This window comes from Equus przewalskii, chromosome 10, assembly GCF_037783145.1.
Source record: "Equus przewalskii isolate Varuska chromosome 10, EquPr2, whole genome shotgun sequence".
NCBI lineage: Eukaryota > Metazoa > Chordata > Mammalia > Perissodactyla > Equidae > Equus > Equus przewalskii.
In genome coordinates, this window is record NC_091840.1 from 47,045,741 (window position 1) to 47,065,501 (window position 19,761).

The 19,761-nt window shown below is 53.0% G+C and overlaps 2 protein-coding genes across 8 annotated transcripts in view; both read right to left on the minus strand.

The window, feature by feature from the left end:
* Nucleotides 1–19,761, minus strand: part of TRPV1 (transient receptor potential cation channel subfamily V member 1) — a 40,151-nt gene that overhangs the window by 17,576 nt on the left and 2,814 nt on the right. For 3 of the 7 annotated variants that reach the window (XM_070560890.1, XM_070560886.1, XM_070560891.1), the window contains exons 1-7: nt 9,715–9,853; nt 5,603–5,922; nt 4,652–4,812; nt 4,422–4,574; nt 3,806–3,946; nt 3,358–3,656; nt 2,300–2,479 (exon numbers count right to left, since the gene is read on the minus strand). In XM_070560890.1, the coding sequence (XP_070416991.1) occupies nt 2,300–2,479; nt 3,358–3,656; nt 3,806–3,946; nt 4,422–4,574; nt 4,652–4,812; nt 5,603–5,889 (1,221 nt within the window). In that variant the 5' untranslated portion in view covers nt 5,890–5,922; nt 9,715–9,853. Of the gene's footprint in view, nt 1–2,299; nt 2,480–3,357; nt 3,657–3,805; nt 3,947–4,421; nt 4,575–4,651; nt 4,813–5,602; nt 5,923–9,468; nt 9,608–9,714; nt 9,854–19,761 lie in introns of those variants that run through there. The other 4 variants (XM_070560889.1, XM_070560892.1, XM_070560888.1 and 1 more) reach the window with 3 other exon arrangements.
* SHPK (sedoheptulokinase) overlaps nt 13,003–19,761 on the minus strand; it is a 28,864-nt gene continuing 22,105 nt past the window's right edge. The window contains exon 7 of the mRNA XM_070560899.1: nt 13,003–19,071. Within this exon, the coding sequence (XP_070417000.1) occupies nt 18,659–19,071 (413 nt within the window). The 3' untranslated portion in view covers nt 13,003–18,658. The remainder of the gene's footprint in view (nt 19,072–19,761) is intronic.

Sequence of the window (19,761 nt, forward strand, 5' to 3'; positions counted from 1 at the left end):
CCCTGTGTGTGCAGTGAACGAGGGGTGGAATTGGACGAGTGACCCTAAGTGCCCCCGACACTGAAGGGCTCATGGTGTTGCCGGACATTCTCTGCCGTTCTCTCTAATCACTCAAGAGAGCCCACCTGCTTATTATTCCCACAAGAATGGGAAGAGGCTGGTGCAGGCAGAGCCTGGCATCAGACTGCTCAGGGAGGGGCCGAGGGCAGGCAGGAAGGGGCCTCTAAATTCCCTCATTCTCACATTTCCAGCCCTGGGTCAGGCAGGCCATCCTGGCAGGAGTGCAGTTACCTATGCATGAGATTGAAGGGAGCCAGGAAGCCTTTCCTGCAGTGGCTGGGCCCGGGGCCAGGGATACCGTCATTACAAGGATGCTTTGGGGCAAAATTCTCATACCCAGGAAACCTCTATTAAAGTTCAAGCATCTCTAGGATGCATGAGCCCAACCCGCAGCCCAAGCCTGAGCTCCCACAACGAAGTCCCTGTTCAGTGTCTTCTTGAATACCTTTGGGGATGGGGAGCTCCCTGCTGCCTCAAGAAGCCTATGGAGAAACGCTAAGTATCAGGAAGATCTATTCTCCGGAGCAAAGCTGGTCTTCCCTGCTTTCCACCAGGGGTCCTGGCTCTGCGCTCAGGGGCGCCAATATTGTATTCCTGGCCCCTGAGAGCCTTCAGAGATATTAAGATGGCAACCATGGCCCCAGAGCCTTCTCTTCTCTAGGTCAAACACTGCACTCCTTTTTGAGGCCATTTCCTACCCAAGCCAGCCTTCCTGGAACACTTGCATCTGGGATTCTGAGTCAGAGGCCCGGATTCAGCATGGCAGCCAGGTGGGGGCTGACAGGGCAGAACAAAGTAGGCCAGGCCTCTTCCTCCCCTGGACTCTGCCCCTGTGAATAAGCCTCTCCCTGTGAGACATCATGGCAGCCCCTCATCACCGAAAGCATAGACTGATACCCCCTAGTCTCCTTAGGGGCTCAGAGTGTCACCTTAGAAAGAGCAGACAGGGACGGTGGCCTTTCAAAGGAGTGGTGGCAGGACAGACTTTTCATCAAGTGGAGTTGGGACCCTCACTTGGAAACCAAATAATTACCTAAGATGCCTCCCTCACATCCACACAAAAATTAATTCCAGATAAATTAAGGAGCCAAACATGAAATACCTCCAAAGGAGCTAAAAGAAAATATCGAAGGCTATGCGTGTAATCTCGAAGTGGAAAAGACCATGCAAAGCAAGACACATGTCGCAGAAGCTAGAAAAGAAAAAGGCTAATCAACTTGATGCCATCAAATGAAAACGCTTTATAAGCAAATGATGCCACAAACGAAGTTAAAAAGACAAGAGGCAGACTGGGAGAAAATTAAATATTTGCAACATATGCAGTAGAGAAAGGATCAGTTCAATCTATAATAAGAGCATCTACAAACCAAAAGGGATGAGACCAAAAGCCCGATAGAAGAGATGGCAAAGGATAATGAACAGGAAATCTACCAAAGAATAGGAATGGTCACTAAACATGTAAAACAATGCCCGACATCACGGTAACCAGGAAAATGAGAACTAAGACATCAATAAGATAACATTTTTACCTCCATGGACTTCAGCTAGTTTTTAAAAAAAAAAAAAAAAAAGATTGACGACACCCAGGTTGGCAAGGACATGGGTGGATGTGTAGCCACTGGTAGTGGCAGGTGCATGGATGCAGTCTTTTGGGAGGACAATTTGGCAATAGTTATTAAAATATTAAAATCTACCTGCTTTTTGACTCAGCAATTCCAACTCCAGGTATCTTTCATAGAAAAATTCTCAAACCCCTGCCAAGTGGCCTGCAGCATTGTAGTAGCAAAAATAACTGCGACTAACTCGAATGTCCTTCTCGGGACATTGACCCATCCCCACTATGGAATCTCATGCAGCAATCCTCTTAATGAAGCAGACCCACATGGACTGATAAAAAACTGTCTACCAGACACGCCATTGAGTGAAAAAGCTGGTTGTTCTACATTAGGTACAGTATGATCCCTTTTGTGGAAACATAATGAAGCTACATGCTTTTCCTATGGTACAAAAGGAGGATTCTTTTTTGTCTGTGTACTTCTGAAATATTTAAGTTTTTACAGGAATATTGTGATGTATTGATTGTATGATGAAGGGAAACACTCAGTGGGAATGACTCGGGAGATGAGGCTGCAGGGCCTAGGGCCCGGGCGGCAGGCTTTCATTGAAGGGAGGACAGGCAGGGCAGGACCAGGGCCTGGGGGTGGGGGCCGGGGTGCAGTGAGACTGGAAGCCCACTCACGGGGGTCTCGCTGCTGCTGTAGGCGATCACCTCGAGCACTGAGTTCTTCTCCCAAGTGTCAATGCAGGACAGGTCGTAGAGCGAGGAGTGCACAGGCCCGTAGGCCCACTCGGTGAACTTCCTGGACAGGTGCCTGCACTCGGGATCCCGGATCTCCCTCTGGAGAATGTAGGCCAAGACCTGCCGCAGGGGTACAAGAGCTTGTAGGGGGCCAGCCTGGGGCCCTGCCACTGCCTGTGTCCCCATCGGGCCACCAGCTCTACTCCAAGAACACTTTTGCTTCCCGGCCCAGTTGGAGACCCCACCCACGCCCCAGGAGAGCCCCTACCCCCATGCAGCAGCCTGCTGACCACCAGCAAGATCCACCTGTCCACCGCCTCAGACCCCAACTGCAACCACATCAGACCCATCACCTGACCACACCGGGCCCTAGTTCTCCCGTCTCGCAGTGAAAGACTGCAGTGGGCCATTCTAGAAAACCTCCAATCAGAAGGAAATAAAGAAAGTCCAAGAAGTAAAACCAAGGTTACAAACCCAGTCTTCTCATCCTAAGAGGCTCGGTATGAGCAGGGACAAACTCCTAGAATCTCCTGGTACTGAGAAGTACCCCCCTCTCCAATTCCTCACTGCCCAGCCCCACCATCAGCCTTCAATGCCCCTGTTTTGGCCCGAGCCTGCCCTACCCCAGACTCTCCCCTTAGGACCCTCCCTATCACCCACCTGCCATGGAAAAACACCAACAGCGTCTCTTTCCATTTCACCCTCGGCTCCACCCACCCCCATCCCAAGCCCCAGCACCCTGCCCCCACCCCACCTTGTTGGTGATGCTCAGAGTTGGAAATCAGAGATGGCCACGTGTGTAGTGCTGGGTTCTCCTCAGCGTCTCACAATTCCCCTGGCTTACTCTAACAGCTCCCTGCCCAACCTCTACTGGTTGGTGTGACAGCATCAGGGCTCCACACTGGCAATGCCAGGCGCCCGCAGTGAGGCAGGCAGTCCCGTCCCACAGCACCCTTGAGAGTCACACCCCCAGCTCGGGGGCAAAGCCCCCTCCCTACCCCGATCTTCCCGCTCCCAGCAGCCAGAGCCAGCGGAGTCAGCCCCTTCTTGTTGGTGAGCTCCTCCAGCTTCAGTGTAGGATGGAGCTTGGCCCCCAGGATCAGAATCTCGTTGTACATGCTCGTCACAAACTTGGTGTTGTCGGCGGTGTTGTCAGCCACCTCCACTAGTGCATGCAGCACCGAGTTGCCCACCGAGTCCCTGGCACTGATGTCTGCTGGCTGCCAGGAGTTCTGCAGCAGGAACTTCACAATGCCCAGCTGGTTGGTGCACGCGGCGAGGGAGAGGGGCAGCTCACCTGCGGCCAACACAGGTACTCGGTGGGCCTCAGGAATAGACTGGCTTGGTCCCTGGACCAACCAGCCTCCAACTCCCTCTGTCTCCATCCCCCACACCTCCCCTTAGCAATTGTCAAAGAGCCAAGTGTCTACCACGTGGTCTCCTTACCAAAATAGAAGCCAGGCCGCCCTTTGGTTTTCTTAAAGAAGTCCCCATTGGCTGCAGCCTGGACGTCTGCCCCATTCTCCACCAGGAGGGTCACCAGTGTCATGTTTCGCCTCTCAATGGCAATGTGCAGCGCCGTCTGGCCTGTGGAGGATGGACACTGTTGTTTTTGTGCTCATAATCCTGTGGGGGTGCCCGGGCAGGAGCTGGGGGAGGGCCTGGGCAGAAAGTGCCGGTTGACCACTCCCACCAGAGGAGGCCAGATCAGGATCCCCAAAGGGGACCCAGGGAGTACCTGAGGCAGGAGTAGAGACCCCCAGAAACAGGAGGAGGCAAAATTGACCAACAGCAAGGAATAGTAGCAAAGAGAGAGGCCATGACTTCCAGGGGCAAGGAATACCAAACCCACAGAGGGGAGGACAGGCCCTCAGCGCCAGCAGAAACCAAGCCAGCACGTGGGGGAAGCAGGGAACCCCCCCCCGCCAAAGGACCAGGAGATGCTGATGCAGTGGCTGGGACAGGGAGTAAGGAGCTCAGAGGCTGGCCCACGCATGCCGGTGCCCTCCTGGATCCAGGTGTGCTTGTGGGCAAAGCCACGCCTGCCCCACACCCTCCTCACCCTTGTAGTAGCTGTCCGTGTAGCTGGCATTGACTAACTCCTTCAGGCTGTCTGTCTGCCGGGCAATCTCCAGGAGCAGGGGGATGGTGTCATTCTGCCCATCATGCAGGTTGAGCATGGCTTTCAGCAGACAGGTCTTCCCTGTCTCGGGGTCTGCAAGACAAAGTGAGGTTCAGAGTAGGGCGCAGCAGCCGGGACCCCTCCCAGGCACCCACCCTCTCCAGGGCCACCTTTGAACTCGCTGTCCATGAGGTGCTTTTTGCTCTTCTGCAGGAAGAACAGCAGGTTCTCCAGCTCCTCGCAGTTATTCTGAGCGACAGCTTCAAAGATCTTCCTGCGATCATAGAGGTCCTTCTGGGCGCCAGAAGTGACAGAGTCCTGGGACGGCTGCCTGTGGGCCAGACAACCCCTTGGTCTCATACTGTGGTCTCCCCTTGGCCCTGAGGCCCTGGGAGCTCATCCGGGAGCACAACCAAACCCCGAGGCAAACCAAAAGGGGGGAAAACGTGATACAAAACCCACCCCTCGGTCCAGGAAACTGATGTACCAGGGAACAGAGGGCACATGTGACCCCAGGCTGTCCCCATCCTGTCTGGGGTCATCTAGATAGTCTTTGCCACCACCACTTCCTCCAACACCCAGACCATCTACTTCTCTGCCTGCTTGGGAGCTTGAGCTCCAGAGGCAGTGGCCTGGAGGACTGGAGGAAGGGGTTGGAGGGGTTTTGCTGGCCCCTGCTAAGAGAAAAAGTGTCCTCACACTGCCCCAGAAGTCAGCCAGCCTGTGGGCCGCCCCTGTCCTGCCTTGGAGGAGGCAAGAAGGCTGGTGGGCTCCTCACTGGAGCCATTTTGTATTCTCTGTCTGAAAGCATCCTGGACTTGAGCTTTTCAACTTGAAGTGTAAGTGTTTGGGGCTGGTGAGCACTCCAGGCCTGGACATCTAGAGATCAGCTGGCAGCTAGGGTCAGCAAAAATGCCAGCATCCATGTGTGACACATCCTGAAAGTCCTATGAGGGCAAGCACTGGACCAGACAACCCCTGAACGTTTCCCAGCTCTCTTGCTCTGTGACCTTCAGCCCATAAGAAGGAGCACAATGTGGTGTCTCTATGGCTGGGGCCTCAGCCAACTGAGCCAGCTGGGCTCCTGGTGGGAGAAGAGCCGGGCTCTAGATGCAGCTTACCTGGTACAGATGGGGCCATCCCCAGGCCTCTGGATGATGACAACAGGGCTGACAGTGATGGCCGGGCAAGAGGCCGGGTGGCCTTCCTCGTAAGAGCAGTCTGTGGAGGATGCATCCACCAAGCCACACTTCCCAAAGAGCTGACTGTGGCTCTTGGTCACAGGGAAGATGGGGGGTTTGGCTGGAGGTGGCCTGAAGTCAGGGTCTCCATCTTGGGGGTCTGGGCAGGAGTCCTCTTGGGGCAGGTCCTCAGAATCCCCTGAGTCTGAGCTCCCCCATTTCTTCATCCTCTCCAGATCCTCTGTGGCCCAAGAGGCAGCCTGTGGGCAGCCACCGAGATCAGGTTTGTTCCCAGCTCCAGGACTACACGACTCTGCCCCTACTGCCCTCCTTGCAGAGGCTCCTGTGAAGCAGGACATCCCAGAGGTCCAAGAGTCACTGCTCCGAACCCCCCCAGAAGAGAAGCTTTCACGGGTGAGCAGGCCTAGCAGCCACATGGGTCTCAGCCTCTGGGGATGCACAGGCCTCCCAGCGTGGAGCCGTCAGGTTCTGAGGGACTTGGTTGGGTCGCTCCTCTTCTCTGGGCCTCGGGTGCCTCATCTGCAGAGTGGAGATGCTAACCCCTGCTCTGCCTCCCGCCGAGATCAGAATAAGGGAGCAGTGGGAGTGGCTGTTGCTGGCTGTGCCTTCAGGGAGGAACTGGTGATGAGGATAGCTCAGCCGGGCGTCTGCGTCCCAGGAACAGGGTGGCCAGCAGGGACTGCAACACTCACGCTCCACACTACAGGCCCCTCCTGTGCCATATGTCCCCATCAACCACCATGTGCTCTTCGACCTGGTCATTGTAACTACTGAGTTTGTAGGGGGCATTTGTGCTTTTTGTCATTTTGCGAAATTAGTATATTCAAGCATCCTAGCCCTGAACTTTTAGACTTTAAGTGATTTGGGGCTGGTGGGCCTTCCAGGCCTGAACACCTGGAGTTAAGCTGGCACATATGGCCATAAACTTGTGTTGATATTGTTTTCCATTCCCTTCCTAAACTCACCTCCTACCCTTCCCCTCCATCCAGCTGGGCACCCCCACCCTGGTACCCAGGGCTGACCCACATCTCAGGGGCCTTTGCTCCTGTGGTGCCTCCAATTGGGGAGCTTTTTCCTCCTTCTCCTCTTGCCCAGATCCTACCACCGCTCAGATGCCACCTTCCCTCAGGGTCCAGCACTGATGCTGCCTCCTCCACAAGGGCCCCTGGTCCCTGCACTGCTCATGCCTCCTCCCACTCCAGAGTGGCCCAGCTTGTTAGCCATCCATCCCTCGTGGCCCTCTTAGAACAGTCCACCCTGCAGTCTAGCAATTTCTAGCACTGCTTTATCTCCCCGCTGCCCTGTGACCTTCTCCTGGGCAAGGGGCTTGCCTGATCCACCTCTTAATAAAAAGAGCTATGCTGCTCACCATGGGGAAAATGAGAGGGATCAGATACAGACCCTTCTAGTTCCCATTTGCATAGAAGTTAGGGAGATCGATGCTCCAGCAGTGGCTGGAGTCCAGAAAACAGCCACTGGAGGAATGGGAGGCTTCTCAAGGCCTTCATTTTCAAGCAAAGGTTCAAGCAGTGAAAATTCAGAGCACACAGCTGGGCTATGGCAGTAAATCAGCTAATCTGATGCCCAGATCTATGTGGGGGAAATGAAGCAGCCTCACCGTGCTGCATTCTGTGGACAAGACAGAGAGCTCGCTGCCAGTCCATTTCCCCTTCTGCCTGTTGTTCTGCTCTCAGAGCCCCTGAGTCTTTCTCTGATCCACCCATCAGGTGGAAACCCTGCAGCAGGAAGTGTTCCTGGCCACAGAAAGCCCCACTTCCAACCACTCACCCATTGATTCATCCCATCACTCAACACCCATCACTGAGTCCTGTTGGGTGCCCGGCCCTGGGCTGTGGGCACAGAGAGGACTCAGACCCCATCTGAACCAGAAACCAGGTGCCAGATGGGGCAGGGGGACCACAGGAAGGGCCAGGGTGCTGAAGAAGGCTTCATGAAGGAGGTGACAGATGAGCTGGGCCTGGAAGGGGAGCGGGGGGGGGCTGGCGTTTGGGGAAAGGATGGGGATCCCCAGAGTTGCTGATCAAGAGGAAGCCAGCAAGACTGGAGGACAGGTGGCAGGATCAGAGCTAGACGGCTGCCAGCTTTGAATGCCAAGGAGTAGGAGGTGGCCGTTATTGCTTGGATGGTAGGAAGCCGTAAGAAGCTTTGGAAGCATGAACACAGGGTGCTAGTCTGTGCTTTCAGAAGATAACTTCCTGCCAAGGACTGTTCATATGATGGAGAGCCTGTCCCCATTTAAAAGGCACAGGAGGCCAGTGAGAATGAAAATAATTGACGTGTTTGAGCACGTGCAAACACTGTTCTGATGCTTTACATGCATCCACTCGCTTCATTCTCACATCTCTGAGAGGTAATACTCTACAGATGAGGAAACAAAGGCACAGAGCAGTTACATGACTTGCCCGAGGTCACACAGTTAGTAAGAGGAGGAGCTTGGATTTGATCCCAGGCAGCCTGGCTCCAGGGCATCTCCAGCCCTCTACCACCTCTCTGGAAGGCTCAGAGCTCTTTCTTGGCCACTAAACTCAGCCCCAGACCTCACACCAGGGCCTGTGGGACGATGAGATCAGCCCCTCCCAGCCCTGGAGCCAGGCAGGCAGGGACAATGCCCTTCCAACCAGAAGTCCCAGGAAACTCAAAACACAAAATGAAGTACGAGGAAGACCTAGGCCATATGCCACAGCTGGGTCTCCCAGGAATGTCCCCCCTTGACTAAAGCTGGCTGCAAAACCAAGAATAAACCGGATGCCTGACTGGCAGCTCTTACAGCCCAACAAGAGAGCACATATCAGTAGGAGCCTCTTTTTGCAAACCTTTCAGCGATGTTCTCATTTAGCAGCTTTGCCTCTTTCTCTGTGCAGTCCAAATCCAACCAAATCCAATAAACATGAGGCTGCCCACACAGTACCATCAGTCTGTCAGTCAATAAACCCTGAATCTGCACTGCACACCCTGCACCTGATTCCCTACTGGTAACCAAGCTTCTCCCAGAGAAGAGGGCAGGACGGGGACTGAGAGGCCATTTGCTCTGGACTGGGAGGGTGGACAGGGACAAGATAGTCTGTCACTGCCAGGCCTGGGGCATGCCCAGCATGTGAGCCCCATGGCAATGCACCTGTCACAGCTGAACATTCTACAGTGATAGGGGCATTTCCAACGGTGATTTGGGATTTCTGATGGAGATGGTGGTTCTAGTTAAGCAAGATTCACAAACTCCCCAATCTGGACTAAAGGATGGTCCTGGAAAAACAACCCAACACGGTAAAGAACTGGTTTTCCCTCTGGGTCTTTCTCAACTCCAGAACCAGGAAGGACACTGCCCACCACCAGGGAGAAGCCCCCCTTCTTCTCTCCCTAATCCAGGTGAGACGTCCTGGGCCATGGCTCTCCCGCCCCACTCTCTGCCCAAAGCATCCGTCTGGCTCCAGCCTCCCTGCACGCTCTTGGGAGCTGGTCCAGCACCCAGTCCTGACCATCTTCATCCCCTCAGCCTACCTGAGCATCTCTTAAAGAGAGATGGAGACCTGGGGGTTTCCCAACCCGCGGATGAAAAGCCAGAGGAACTCTGCCAAAAGCAGAGAGAGAGTGGAACCTGGACAAGAACCCTGCCTCCAGCCCGGCATTCCTTCACTCCAGAGAGGACAACACGCTGAAACCTCCAGCCACAAACCACCGGCCTCGGCAGCAGCCACAGCCTCTCCGCCCCAGGATGACTCTGGTGCAAATAATACACCCTGATGATGGCAAGTGCCACTATCACTTACCAAGTCCTTGCGAGGAGCCAGGCTAAGTGCACCACAGCTACAGCTCCACTGACGCCTCACCACAACCTTCGAGTCAGCCACTGCTACTCTCCCCAGTTTTCAGATGGAATAACTGAGGTGCTGAGAGGCTAGTTGAACTGCCCATAGTCACACAGCCGGAAAGAGGTAAGGCCCAGCTTCTGACGCTCACTATGCCATTCTAAAGCCAACATCTGCATTGGCCCTCAAACACCAAAAGGGACTCACCAGCTGGATGCAGGCACAGCCCAGACCCGGCGGGTGCCGGTGAGCTCTGGTGGGTGCCGGTGAGCTCCAAGGCCGGTGCTACTTGAAGAGAGAGCTGGGCTGATGTGGGGAGAAGAGTTGCCTGCCCTGTCTCTGTGAGGGTCCTTGGCCCCTCCCTGGCCACAGCTGCTCGGCTGGCAGGAATGGGCTGTGAGCGCTCTGGCGCTCAAGGAAAACGTTTCCAGCAATGGCAGCAGCTGCTATTGCTGCGGCTCCGATTCCCAGAGGATCCCAAAGTCTTTCCCATCATTTTTGCCCTTTTTCAGAAACCACTTAGCCGCTGCCCCTCCTCCAACCATGCCAGGGCCGCGGTGCACTTAGCCACACACACAGCCCCGAACCAGCCAGAGCTGCGACCTCAGGGCTCAAGGAAGGAGGGCGCTGCTCAGGCCTCCCAAGCCCACTGCTCTTGCAGACATGGTGGTCTGGGGAGACAGCTCAACAACTGCAGTCTCCCAACCAGAATGGGAAACCCAGTGCCTGGAACTGATCCCTTTTCAAAATGTAGAAGGAATGGGAATGGTCGTGTCACCCATCACCTCGTCCTAGCCTGGCATTTGGGGACCTGGTTTAGAGTGCTGGCTTTGCATCAACTTTGTGTGACCTTGAACCAGTCCCACCTCTCTGGGCCTCTAGTTCCCTGTGTGACCAAATTTGGGGTAGGGATTGAGGTGGGGGGCTTCTGGGTCTGCCAGGTCCCAGCCTTTCTCAACTAGGGTTCCTCATGGAACCACAGAACACAGGAAATTATGTGTGTCTATTTTCTCACATCTCCTGGGACAATCCTGAATGCACAGGTGAAAAGTTAACTCATCACATACAATACAGCTTCATTCCCTCCTGGTCCCTGGCTGAGAAAAGCTGTGAGGTCTTCCTGGGTGTGCACACAGACTGCAGCCCCAAATCCCTGCAGAAGACATCCTAGCAGCTGCCCCCCGGAGCCTGGGAGGACTCCAATAAGCTGCAGGTCAGACACAGCTGGAAATGAGCAGCCACACACCAGAAATGCCCATTGTAGCCCCACCTGGAATAGCTCACAAGCTCTGACCCCTGAGTCAGGCATGAAGTGGATTCTGCAGACACTGCATGGATTCTGCGTGACATTTTACAGTTTACAAAGAGCTTTCCCAAACCCACTCTCCCAGGCCACACAACAACTCTGGGCAGTGGGAGGGCAGAGACTATCATACCCATTTTATAGACGAGAAACCTGTGACACTGAGCAATTAGACAATCGCCCAGATCATACTGCTGGTCTGGCATGGGAGCTGGGCCCATCCCACCATGTTGTAGCATGGTCCTGCTTGGATCTCTTTTTATATATGTGCCACTTTAGCTTTAACTAATGTGAACCTTGGAATTCATTCTTTTTCTTTAACTGTTGTAAAATACATATAAAATTTACCATTTTAACCATTTTTAAGTGTGTAGTTCAGTAGCATTAAGAGCATTCACATTTTTGTGCAAACATCACCACCATCCATCTCCCAAACTCTTCATCTTGCAAAACTGAAACTCTGTCCCCATTAAACACTAACTCCCCATTCCTCCCTCCTCCAGCCCCTGGCCACCACATTCTACTTCCTGTCTCTATGAATTCGACTACTCTAGGAACCTCATATAAATGGATTCATACAGTATTTATCTTTTCGTGACTGGCTTGTTTCACTTAGCGTAATGTCCTCAAGGTTCGTCCATGTTGTAGCATGTGTCAGAATTTCTTTCTTTCCTAAGGCTGAACAATATTCCGTTGTATGGATATACCACGTTCTGTTCACCCATTCACCTATTGATGGACACTTAGGTTGCTTCCACTCTTTGGCTATTGTGAATAATGCTGCTATAAAGATGGGTGTACAAATATCTCCTTGAGATCCTGTTTTCAACTCTTTTGGGTATACACCCAGAAATGGGATTGCTGGGTCATGAAATTCATTCTTAACAGCTGCATAGAAATCTGTTACATATATAAAAGATTCACCAGCAGTAACCCCTCAACCTACAAGTCCTCTGGGGTCATTGTTCCTTCTAACCACCTGGGCCAGAGGTGCCACAGGGAACACCTCAGTATAGAGACTGTGACATCTGACGCTGCCAGGTACAGCCCCTGGCTCACACAGTGCCTGGGCCAGGCCGAGGTCTCAGCTGTGGTCACCCCGTGGGCATGGGTGGGAGACATCTGAGAAGGGTGCTAAGAGAATCAGGCAGCCCAGGAGCAACGTCCAGGAAAGGGGAGGGTCAGACTTTTTCACCAGAACCATCCCCTTAGCCTCCAAGGTGATTTCTGCCTCCAGTGAGGATGATACATATCACTAAATGTGTCCCCTTTGTCCACTGAGCCATTGGGTGATGACAACATCCCCCAGGGTCTACACATAACTGTGCACGCTCCAAGGGCTACAGGGGAAATCCCGGCCCTCCCCCCACACACAGGAGCTCCCCAGGACCCTCATCTCCTCCTACCCCTCTCAGAGACCCTCACCCCTCCAAAGAACCATCGGACACTCCCAAGCCAGCGACTCCACCCAGGTGTCCAGCCCAGCCCTCTCCCCCGAGCTGCATCCCTGCCTCCCGACACCTCCAGGTGAAGACCACAAACCCCTTCCCCTCAGCACATCCCGAGATGGACTCCTCTTCCCTCCACATTCCCCGCCCCCCTCAGTGTTCCTGTCTGTAAAGGCACCAACTTTCTCCTGGTCACCAGGTCCCATGTACTTTGTCATCTCCACCCCCTCCTTCTCCGTCCTTAACGTCTGGGCTCTGTTTCTGTGGCTCCCATCCCTCGCTCTCTGCAGCTGGAAGCCACTTGTCACCTGAAGCTCCAGAAATGCCTCCCTTTCCCGGTCCAGCACCCTCAATCTACCACCTCCCAATCCGCAATCCTAGAAGATCATCCTGATTGTACTGCCTACTGAACAAGGCCTTACCCCTCAGCCGGGCGCCCTGAGCCCACAGCCCCAGTCTCCACTCCCACTGTGGCCCATCCCCTGCTGTCACCTAGACACATCTCCCCAGCCACATTAACTGTGCCTGCCTCCATGCTTGTCCTCTGCCCTTCTTCTGCCCAGTGTGCTTGCACCATCCATCCCAATTAACCCATCTTTAAGGCCCAGGCGGCAGGTGAGACCTATGGATGCTGAGATTCTATCAATCAAATCTCACCTCCTCAAAAAAGTCTCTAGAGTCCTACAGAAATTCCAACCTATGCTTTCCTGTAACAATTGGTACACAAGATCACAACGACAACAATCATGTCAATGAATATTTATTGAGTGCATGCAGTGTGCCAGGTTCTGGGATAAGCACTTTACCTGTACTATCTCATCAGACTCTCCCACAGTTTCATGAGGCAGGGACGATTTTTTTTCTTTTTTCTTCATCTCCCCAAAGCCCCCCAGTACATAGTTATATATTCTAGCAGAGCCTCTGGCTGTGCTATGTGGGACACCGCCTCAGTATGGCCTCATGAGCAGTGCCACATCCGCACCCAGGATGTGAACGAGCGAAACCCTGGGCCGCTGGAAGCAGAGCACACAAACTTAACCACTCAGCGACAGGGCCGGCCCCAGCAAGGACAATTTTGTCTCCATTTTACAGATAAGGAAATGAAGTGTAGACGGGCCACTTAACCTGCCCAAGGACAGTGACACCATACTAGTCTCATCTACAGCTTCCTAAAGCTTGCCCTGAGCTTTAACTTCTCTGACATTTGTGTCTTGCTTCGCAGATTTTAATGGCTCCAGGGCAAGGAAGGGCTCTCCTGCCCTCCACTTCCCCTAAGCCCAGCTCTGTGCCTGCTATAAATATTTATTGGCCTGGCTTTATCTGAATAGCACCGCACTGAGTGGTTCTACTAAAACTCATGAGGTGGCAATGGGGACAAGACTTCAGGGCCGGGCATCGTGGCCATCAGCGCGGTTTTCTAGGTTATAACTTGAAACAGGGTGTTCTTGAATCTATGATGTACCCATTAAAACTTCTTGTAAGTAGATCATGTTGTAAAGATGACTTCTGGGAGGGGGCACTTTTCCAGCTCGGGTCTCATGGGGACAAGATGCAGCAAGAAAGCACTAGAGGCCACACCAGCAGGTGGTTGGACCAAGTCTGGTGTGACTGATGCCAAAACCGCTGCCACTAATGGCCCCAGTTCTCTCTTTTGGTGTTACCACCAGGGGGCACGTTGACTTAAACTGAGCCCTTGACCCTGGCAATAGGAGCCTAATTTATTTTCCTGTGTTCCTCAGCCAGACTTTCTGACACAGCTAGAAACCAAAACTCCCAAGTGCTGAAAAGCCAATTACCAAAGTCAGGACCTGACAGCCTGCCCCCTCCAGGAGGAAGCAGGTAGGAACCAGGCAGTGCCGGTGCCGGCCCTGGAGTGGTTAAGGCACCACTGCAGGGGTCTGAAACCCACCCAGGCAACTCTACCAGTCTTGTCTTGAGCTTTCTAAATCTTGTATTTATGAGATTTAACTTCCCTGATTTTTGTATCTTGCCTCTCAGATTGCAAATGGCTTCAGGAGTCCCAGATCGCAAAGGAAGAAAACCACTTTCCTTTCTTCGTTTGGTCTGTGTTAGTGTCACTGGATACCCACATGAGTCAGCCCCCGAGAAGGGCAGGGGTCCGCGAGAGAGGTCAGAATGCTCCAGAAGTGGATGGAGCTGGCATCTGATCTGGGGAGGGATCAGGCATCCACTCAGCGCCCAATGGCTGGAGCCCCGCTCTGCAGAGCTGTGACCCAGGGCAGGGACTGGAACAAGAGGGAGAAGTGGTTGGAAGCTCAGGGGTGTGGGCAGAGAAGGAGGCAGGACAGAAGAGGCCCAGCTGTGCCAGACGCCGGCGGCATGCACTTGGGCAGTAGCTTCTTCATCCACAAAACGGGCAAGATCACCAGCTCTACCTGCTTTATGGGCTTTTCTGGGGATTAATAAGGATGCTGGGGGTGAATGGGCTCTGGGAACTGGCGAAGCTCTAGGCTGGCATGAGGGGTTTTTGTTCTCGTCATTATTTCAGTCTGAGCCCACATCTGCTGACTGCTGAGCTGCATCCGGCCATTAGCTTGAGGTTGTGACTAATTGTTTTTTAATGGAGAAAACAAGATTTCCTTAATGTTTCATGAGTCACGTAAGTGAGTATCTCTATATCAAGAATATCTCATATTCAAAGATGTGGACTGTCCGTCTAATTGTGGCTGAAAAGAGGTCAGATGCAACTGACCCTCTCTCCTGAGGGTCTGCTGTGCACTTTGTGAACCCACAGGAGTGAGTAGGGGAATAAGAAGGTGTCTGCCCTCAAGGAGGTCAAGATGGATGGGGAGGAAGACCTGCACAGGCTCTCCAATGTCTACAGAGTGGGGCTCCCTGTAACAGGTACAAGCCAGGGGCCACGAGGCCGTGTTAACAGCAAACACTGAGCAGGGTCCTGGATGCCAGCTGCAATGTAATCCACTGGCAAATATGCCACCAGGGAGACCCTGTGCAGCGGGCGATGGCATCTGAGCTGGGCCTTGGACAAGGGGTAGGAAGCATTCCAATGGGCATCAGCCCAAGTGAAGATGCAGGAGGAGGACAGGGCAGAGAGCACCTACTAGGGACCCTTCCTCAAGGAGCTTTCAGTCCACCCGAGAAGAAAGAAAAATAGAGAACATGAAAGCCACATACACATTATGTGTATAGAGTCAAAGGCCAAAGGAAGGTGTGTGTGGTGGGGACAGGGGAACCAGCTGGAGGGATGGCCTTCACTCCTCTCTCCCCGTGCAGGTTCAGGCCCCACCATCTCTCACAGGCTATTTCCTAGTCTCCTCTAACCGGGCCCCTACCTCCTGTAACACTCATCTTCCAATCCAGAGTCCACACTGCCAGCTATACTCCTAAAGCCATGAAGCCCCATCCTCCACTCTGCTCCCTACAGGACGAAGTCCCAACCCCTCAGTCTGGCTTCCAAGATCCTTGAGAGTCCAGCCAACATTTCCAGCCACAACTCCTATGACCAAGTCACACCGGACAATTCATCATATCCTGGATGCGCCACTCACTTTAACGTAAATATATTTGCCTCTCCTGACCCTTCTGCCTAGAATGTTAAAGAAAGTGGCTCTGGGTTTTGAATCCTAGTGTTGTGATCTTAGGTAAGTTACTTAACCTTTTTGTGTCTCAGTTTCTTCATCTGAGAAATGAGGACAATAGGACCCACCTCCTAGAATCATTATGAAGACCAAAAGAGTTCAAACAAGTAGGGTTTAGATTAGCTCCTAGTACATAGTAGGTGCTCAAAAACTTTGGTGTTAGTATCAATGGATCGAAACTCTCCAAGATTAGTTCGAGGTCAGTTGCAGGAAGGATGAATTGCCCCTCCTTCTGTGCATGTGGGTAAATCTGTCATAGTGTTTGTTTCATTCCCTAGTGATGGGAATTCAACAACACATCACTGTACCTGACAGAACCCTCAGCTGCTAGTAGACGCTCAATAAATACCAAGACTCATCTGGGTCTCTGCTGGATGCAATTGAGACTTCTTAGGCACAGTCTCTAATGTGGCTGTAGCGGTCAGGAAGAACTAAGTTATGCTGTGGTAACAAAAAATCCCCAAATCTCAGCAGCTTCAAACATCAAAGGTTTGTTTCTCAGTCCCACTGTGTATCGCCCACTGCTTGGTGAGGGCTCTCCACCACGTTGCCCTCAGCTGGGACAGAGGCTGGCAGAGCCTCCATTTGCTGGGACACCACCTGCCACTTGCCGCAAAGGGGAGGGAATGTGGCAAGGCACACACGGGTTCCCAAAGGCTTCTGCCTAAAGTGAGATGCTTCTGTTCACATTTTACTGGCCCAAGAAAATCAGGTGGGGAAGTGCAAGCCTACTATGAGCTTGTAATATCGGGATGTTGGCAAATTGTCCTAATAGCCCAGCTCCTCTTCTAAAGATCATGCTGATCTCCAACACTTACTGGCACCTCCAGGGAATGAGAGCAGAAGGAGTGAGTGGTGTGTGACTTCAGGTTGGAAAATGAGGCGCTGGCAGCTGTACTCAACCCCCCTGCAGAGGCTCTAGGCCACGTGCAATAGAAACAGCAGTAGGACTGCTCGCTGACAAGCTTGGAGTGTGCAAGGCTCAGCCCTCAGATGTAGAGAGGACACGTGGAAAGGGGACAGAGAGTTCCAGCACCACGCTGGCACTGGGCTGGGCTGCCTGGGCTTGCCGGCCACCCACCCAGTTTCTAATCTGATATCTACAGACTCCATCTACAGCACCCTGAGAACATAAGACAGGCTCCCTCCCTGAAGTCAGAGGGCCGGTTCCTCCTGACAGACAGGACTGTTATCCTTCATCCTATCCCGAGGTGCCTTCTCTCTCACAAAGCCTTCTGCAGGGGCTCCAAAATGATGGTGTCTAGTCATCTGGCTGAGAGAAGAATTACACAACTTTCCTGAGTGATCTGCAGCCACTTGTCCTGGAAGAACCGTGGGGCAGGCGGGGCTTTTCCACAGGACAACCTACAAATGATACTCAGGGCTGCATCCAACCTCCCAAACCCAGCTCTGCAGCTGTGCCGCAACCTACAGTCTCCCAGAGCAGACTAAATCGTTAATTCTGAAAGAGTGAGCTTTAGTGTCTGAAATTCAATCAGCAAAGCCAGGCAGATGAATCTAAGAGCTTCAGACAATCACATAATTCATAAAGTGACATGCACAAAGAGACGACATGACTCCTTCCCAAATTCATAGTTGCCCGGGTGCCACAGAGTCAGGTCTGCCTGAGCCTGGGATGACCCTGGGAGTCTGCAAGTAGATGTGACAATGGTGGCCATTCCATGGTCATCTCTCCCAAAGACAGGAAGGCTTAAGATGCTCTGGAATCCCTACAGGGATGATGACAAATGGGATGTTTCCATGGGCCAGGAATACATGGTGGGCCAGCAAGGCCTACACCAAGAGAAAGAAGAGCTGGGGCCTGCAGGAGGTGTTCTCTCTGATTAAATTGGCCACCCGCTCTGACAGGAGCATACCCGGCTGCATCCCTTCCCTTGGAAGGCTTCCCAGGGGTGTGCAGGGGCGAAAACACTGCTGCACAGACATACTCCTGGAAAAGGGTCCTGCTGTTGCCTGGTCAGGCTCTTGGGAACAATGTGCTCAATGTGGGGTTCACACAGCATCTCTCCCCCTTCCTGGTCATGCCATCGGCCTGTTCTTCCCTGTTCCATGTCTTCAAGCCAGTTGTGTCGTGCGGATCTGGGGCAGATGCAGTGCAGCAGGCTCTCCTTGGGAGAAAGTACATGGTGAGCCCAGCACAGACCCCTGCATCTTCATCTCAGCCAGGCAGCTTCACTGTCCTTGGGCCACCCCGTGCCCTAACAAGATTGGGATTGGGGCCTCAGAGTGACATGGTAAAATCCAGTAGGGAATGACTTTTCCAATAGTGCATGTGACCCAAGTCTGGGCTTCATGTCCCTAAAACAATCAATCCAAAAGCTGGACATGGGGTGGAGGGTGGGTCTTCTTTTCTTACTTGGAGCCCGTAGCACCAGACTTTTTGGTATCGGAAGTCCACATTTATTTTATCTTTGTCTACAGGTGAATCACAAGTGAGCCTACTGGCCAGGATGCTGGGCTACTGTTCTTTTTCTTTCTCTTTCTTTTTTCCACATTTACATCTGCAGCCAGCTCCCAGGTGAGTCTCTTTCAGAAGGTACTGATTTGGGATCTCGTTGATGACTCCTGATTGATGGCTTCTGGATGCATTATTAGAGTGTGCCCTGAAGGTAGGTTCTTGGTCAAGATGGTGCCCTGAGAACAGGCACTGCTTAAAAGCTGTCCACACAGCTGTCCAGAAAAAGAATGACGCCAAGATCATGTCAGGAATGTTAATTAGATAAAATTTGCAACAGTCCTTTGGCCAAAGACTGTGCTGACTAAGACTCCTTCTGGTTGAGGTTTCTCTGGAGCATGACAAGAGCTGCCCCCACAGCTGCATCCACATCCTGCCCAAAGGACACTGGGAAAGGGAAAGCCCTCTGCACCTCCTGCTTCAGCACTTCGTTCCTGGACAGCGCACTGCCACTGCCAATCACCCTCTCCACGCCCCACTCTTTGAGCTGCTGAAACGGAAGCATCGAGTGCAGGTTCTGAACGATGCCTCTGCACAGGGCCCGGCTGACATGCCCCAGGGAGAGGTCGGAGGAGGAGATTCTGGTCACTGAGGCCAGCTGGTCCGGCAGGTGCCTCTCTCCCAACACTGTGGGAGTGATGGTTAGGCAGGTGTCTGTCTGCTGTGCAGCTGCCTGGATCATGCGTGAATACACAGTGGATTCTTCAACCTCCAGGCCTGCCAGAAACAGGGAAGACCTGTGTGAGTTCATGCACACCCTCGCTGCAGGCTGAGGCAGTAAAGAACTCCCAGGGGGCGGAACAGGTCTACTTGCTGCCTCTCCTCACTGTGGCTGGCTGCTTCCCAGCTCAGGAACACACAGTCTGGCTAGCTAAGCTCTGGCCCAGATCCCAGCCAGCTCTCTCACTGCAGACCCCAACCCAGACCTCAGGGAGAGATCTCCTAAGTGTTGCTGTGAGCCCTCACCACCCCACAGCTATGGGACCCTTGATCCCAAGGAGACCAAATGCATACTCTTATCAATAAGCATCACCATGGCTGCTACTAGACTTATTAGCAGTGTCAGAAATTCCAGGATCACACTCTAGCCCATACCTCAGTAGAGGCAGAGAACCACGAGTGTAGATCAGAGCTCCTCACATTTGAATGTGCACATAAATCACTTAGGGATCTTATTAAAATGCAGCCTCTGACTCACTGTGCCTCGGGTGGGCCCTGAGGTTCTGCATTTGTTATCAGCTCCCAGAGGGAGCCAGTGCTGCTGGCCTGAGGACCAGGCTTTTTGAGTAGAAGGTTCTAGACCAGTGCTTACCAACACTTGTGGACACCAGAATCATCTGAGGAACTTTCATAAAATGCCATGCCCAGGCCCCACCCCCAGGCCAAATAATCAGCATTTCTGCGGGC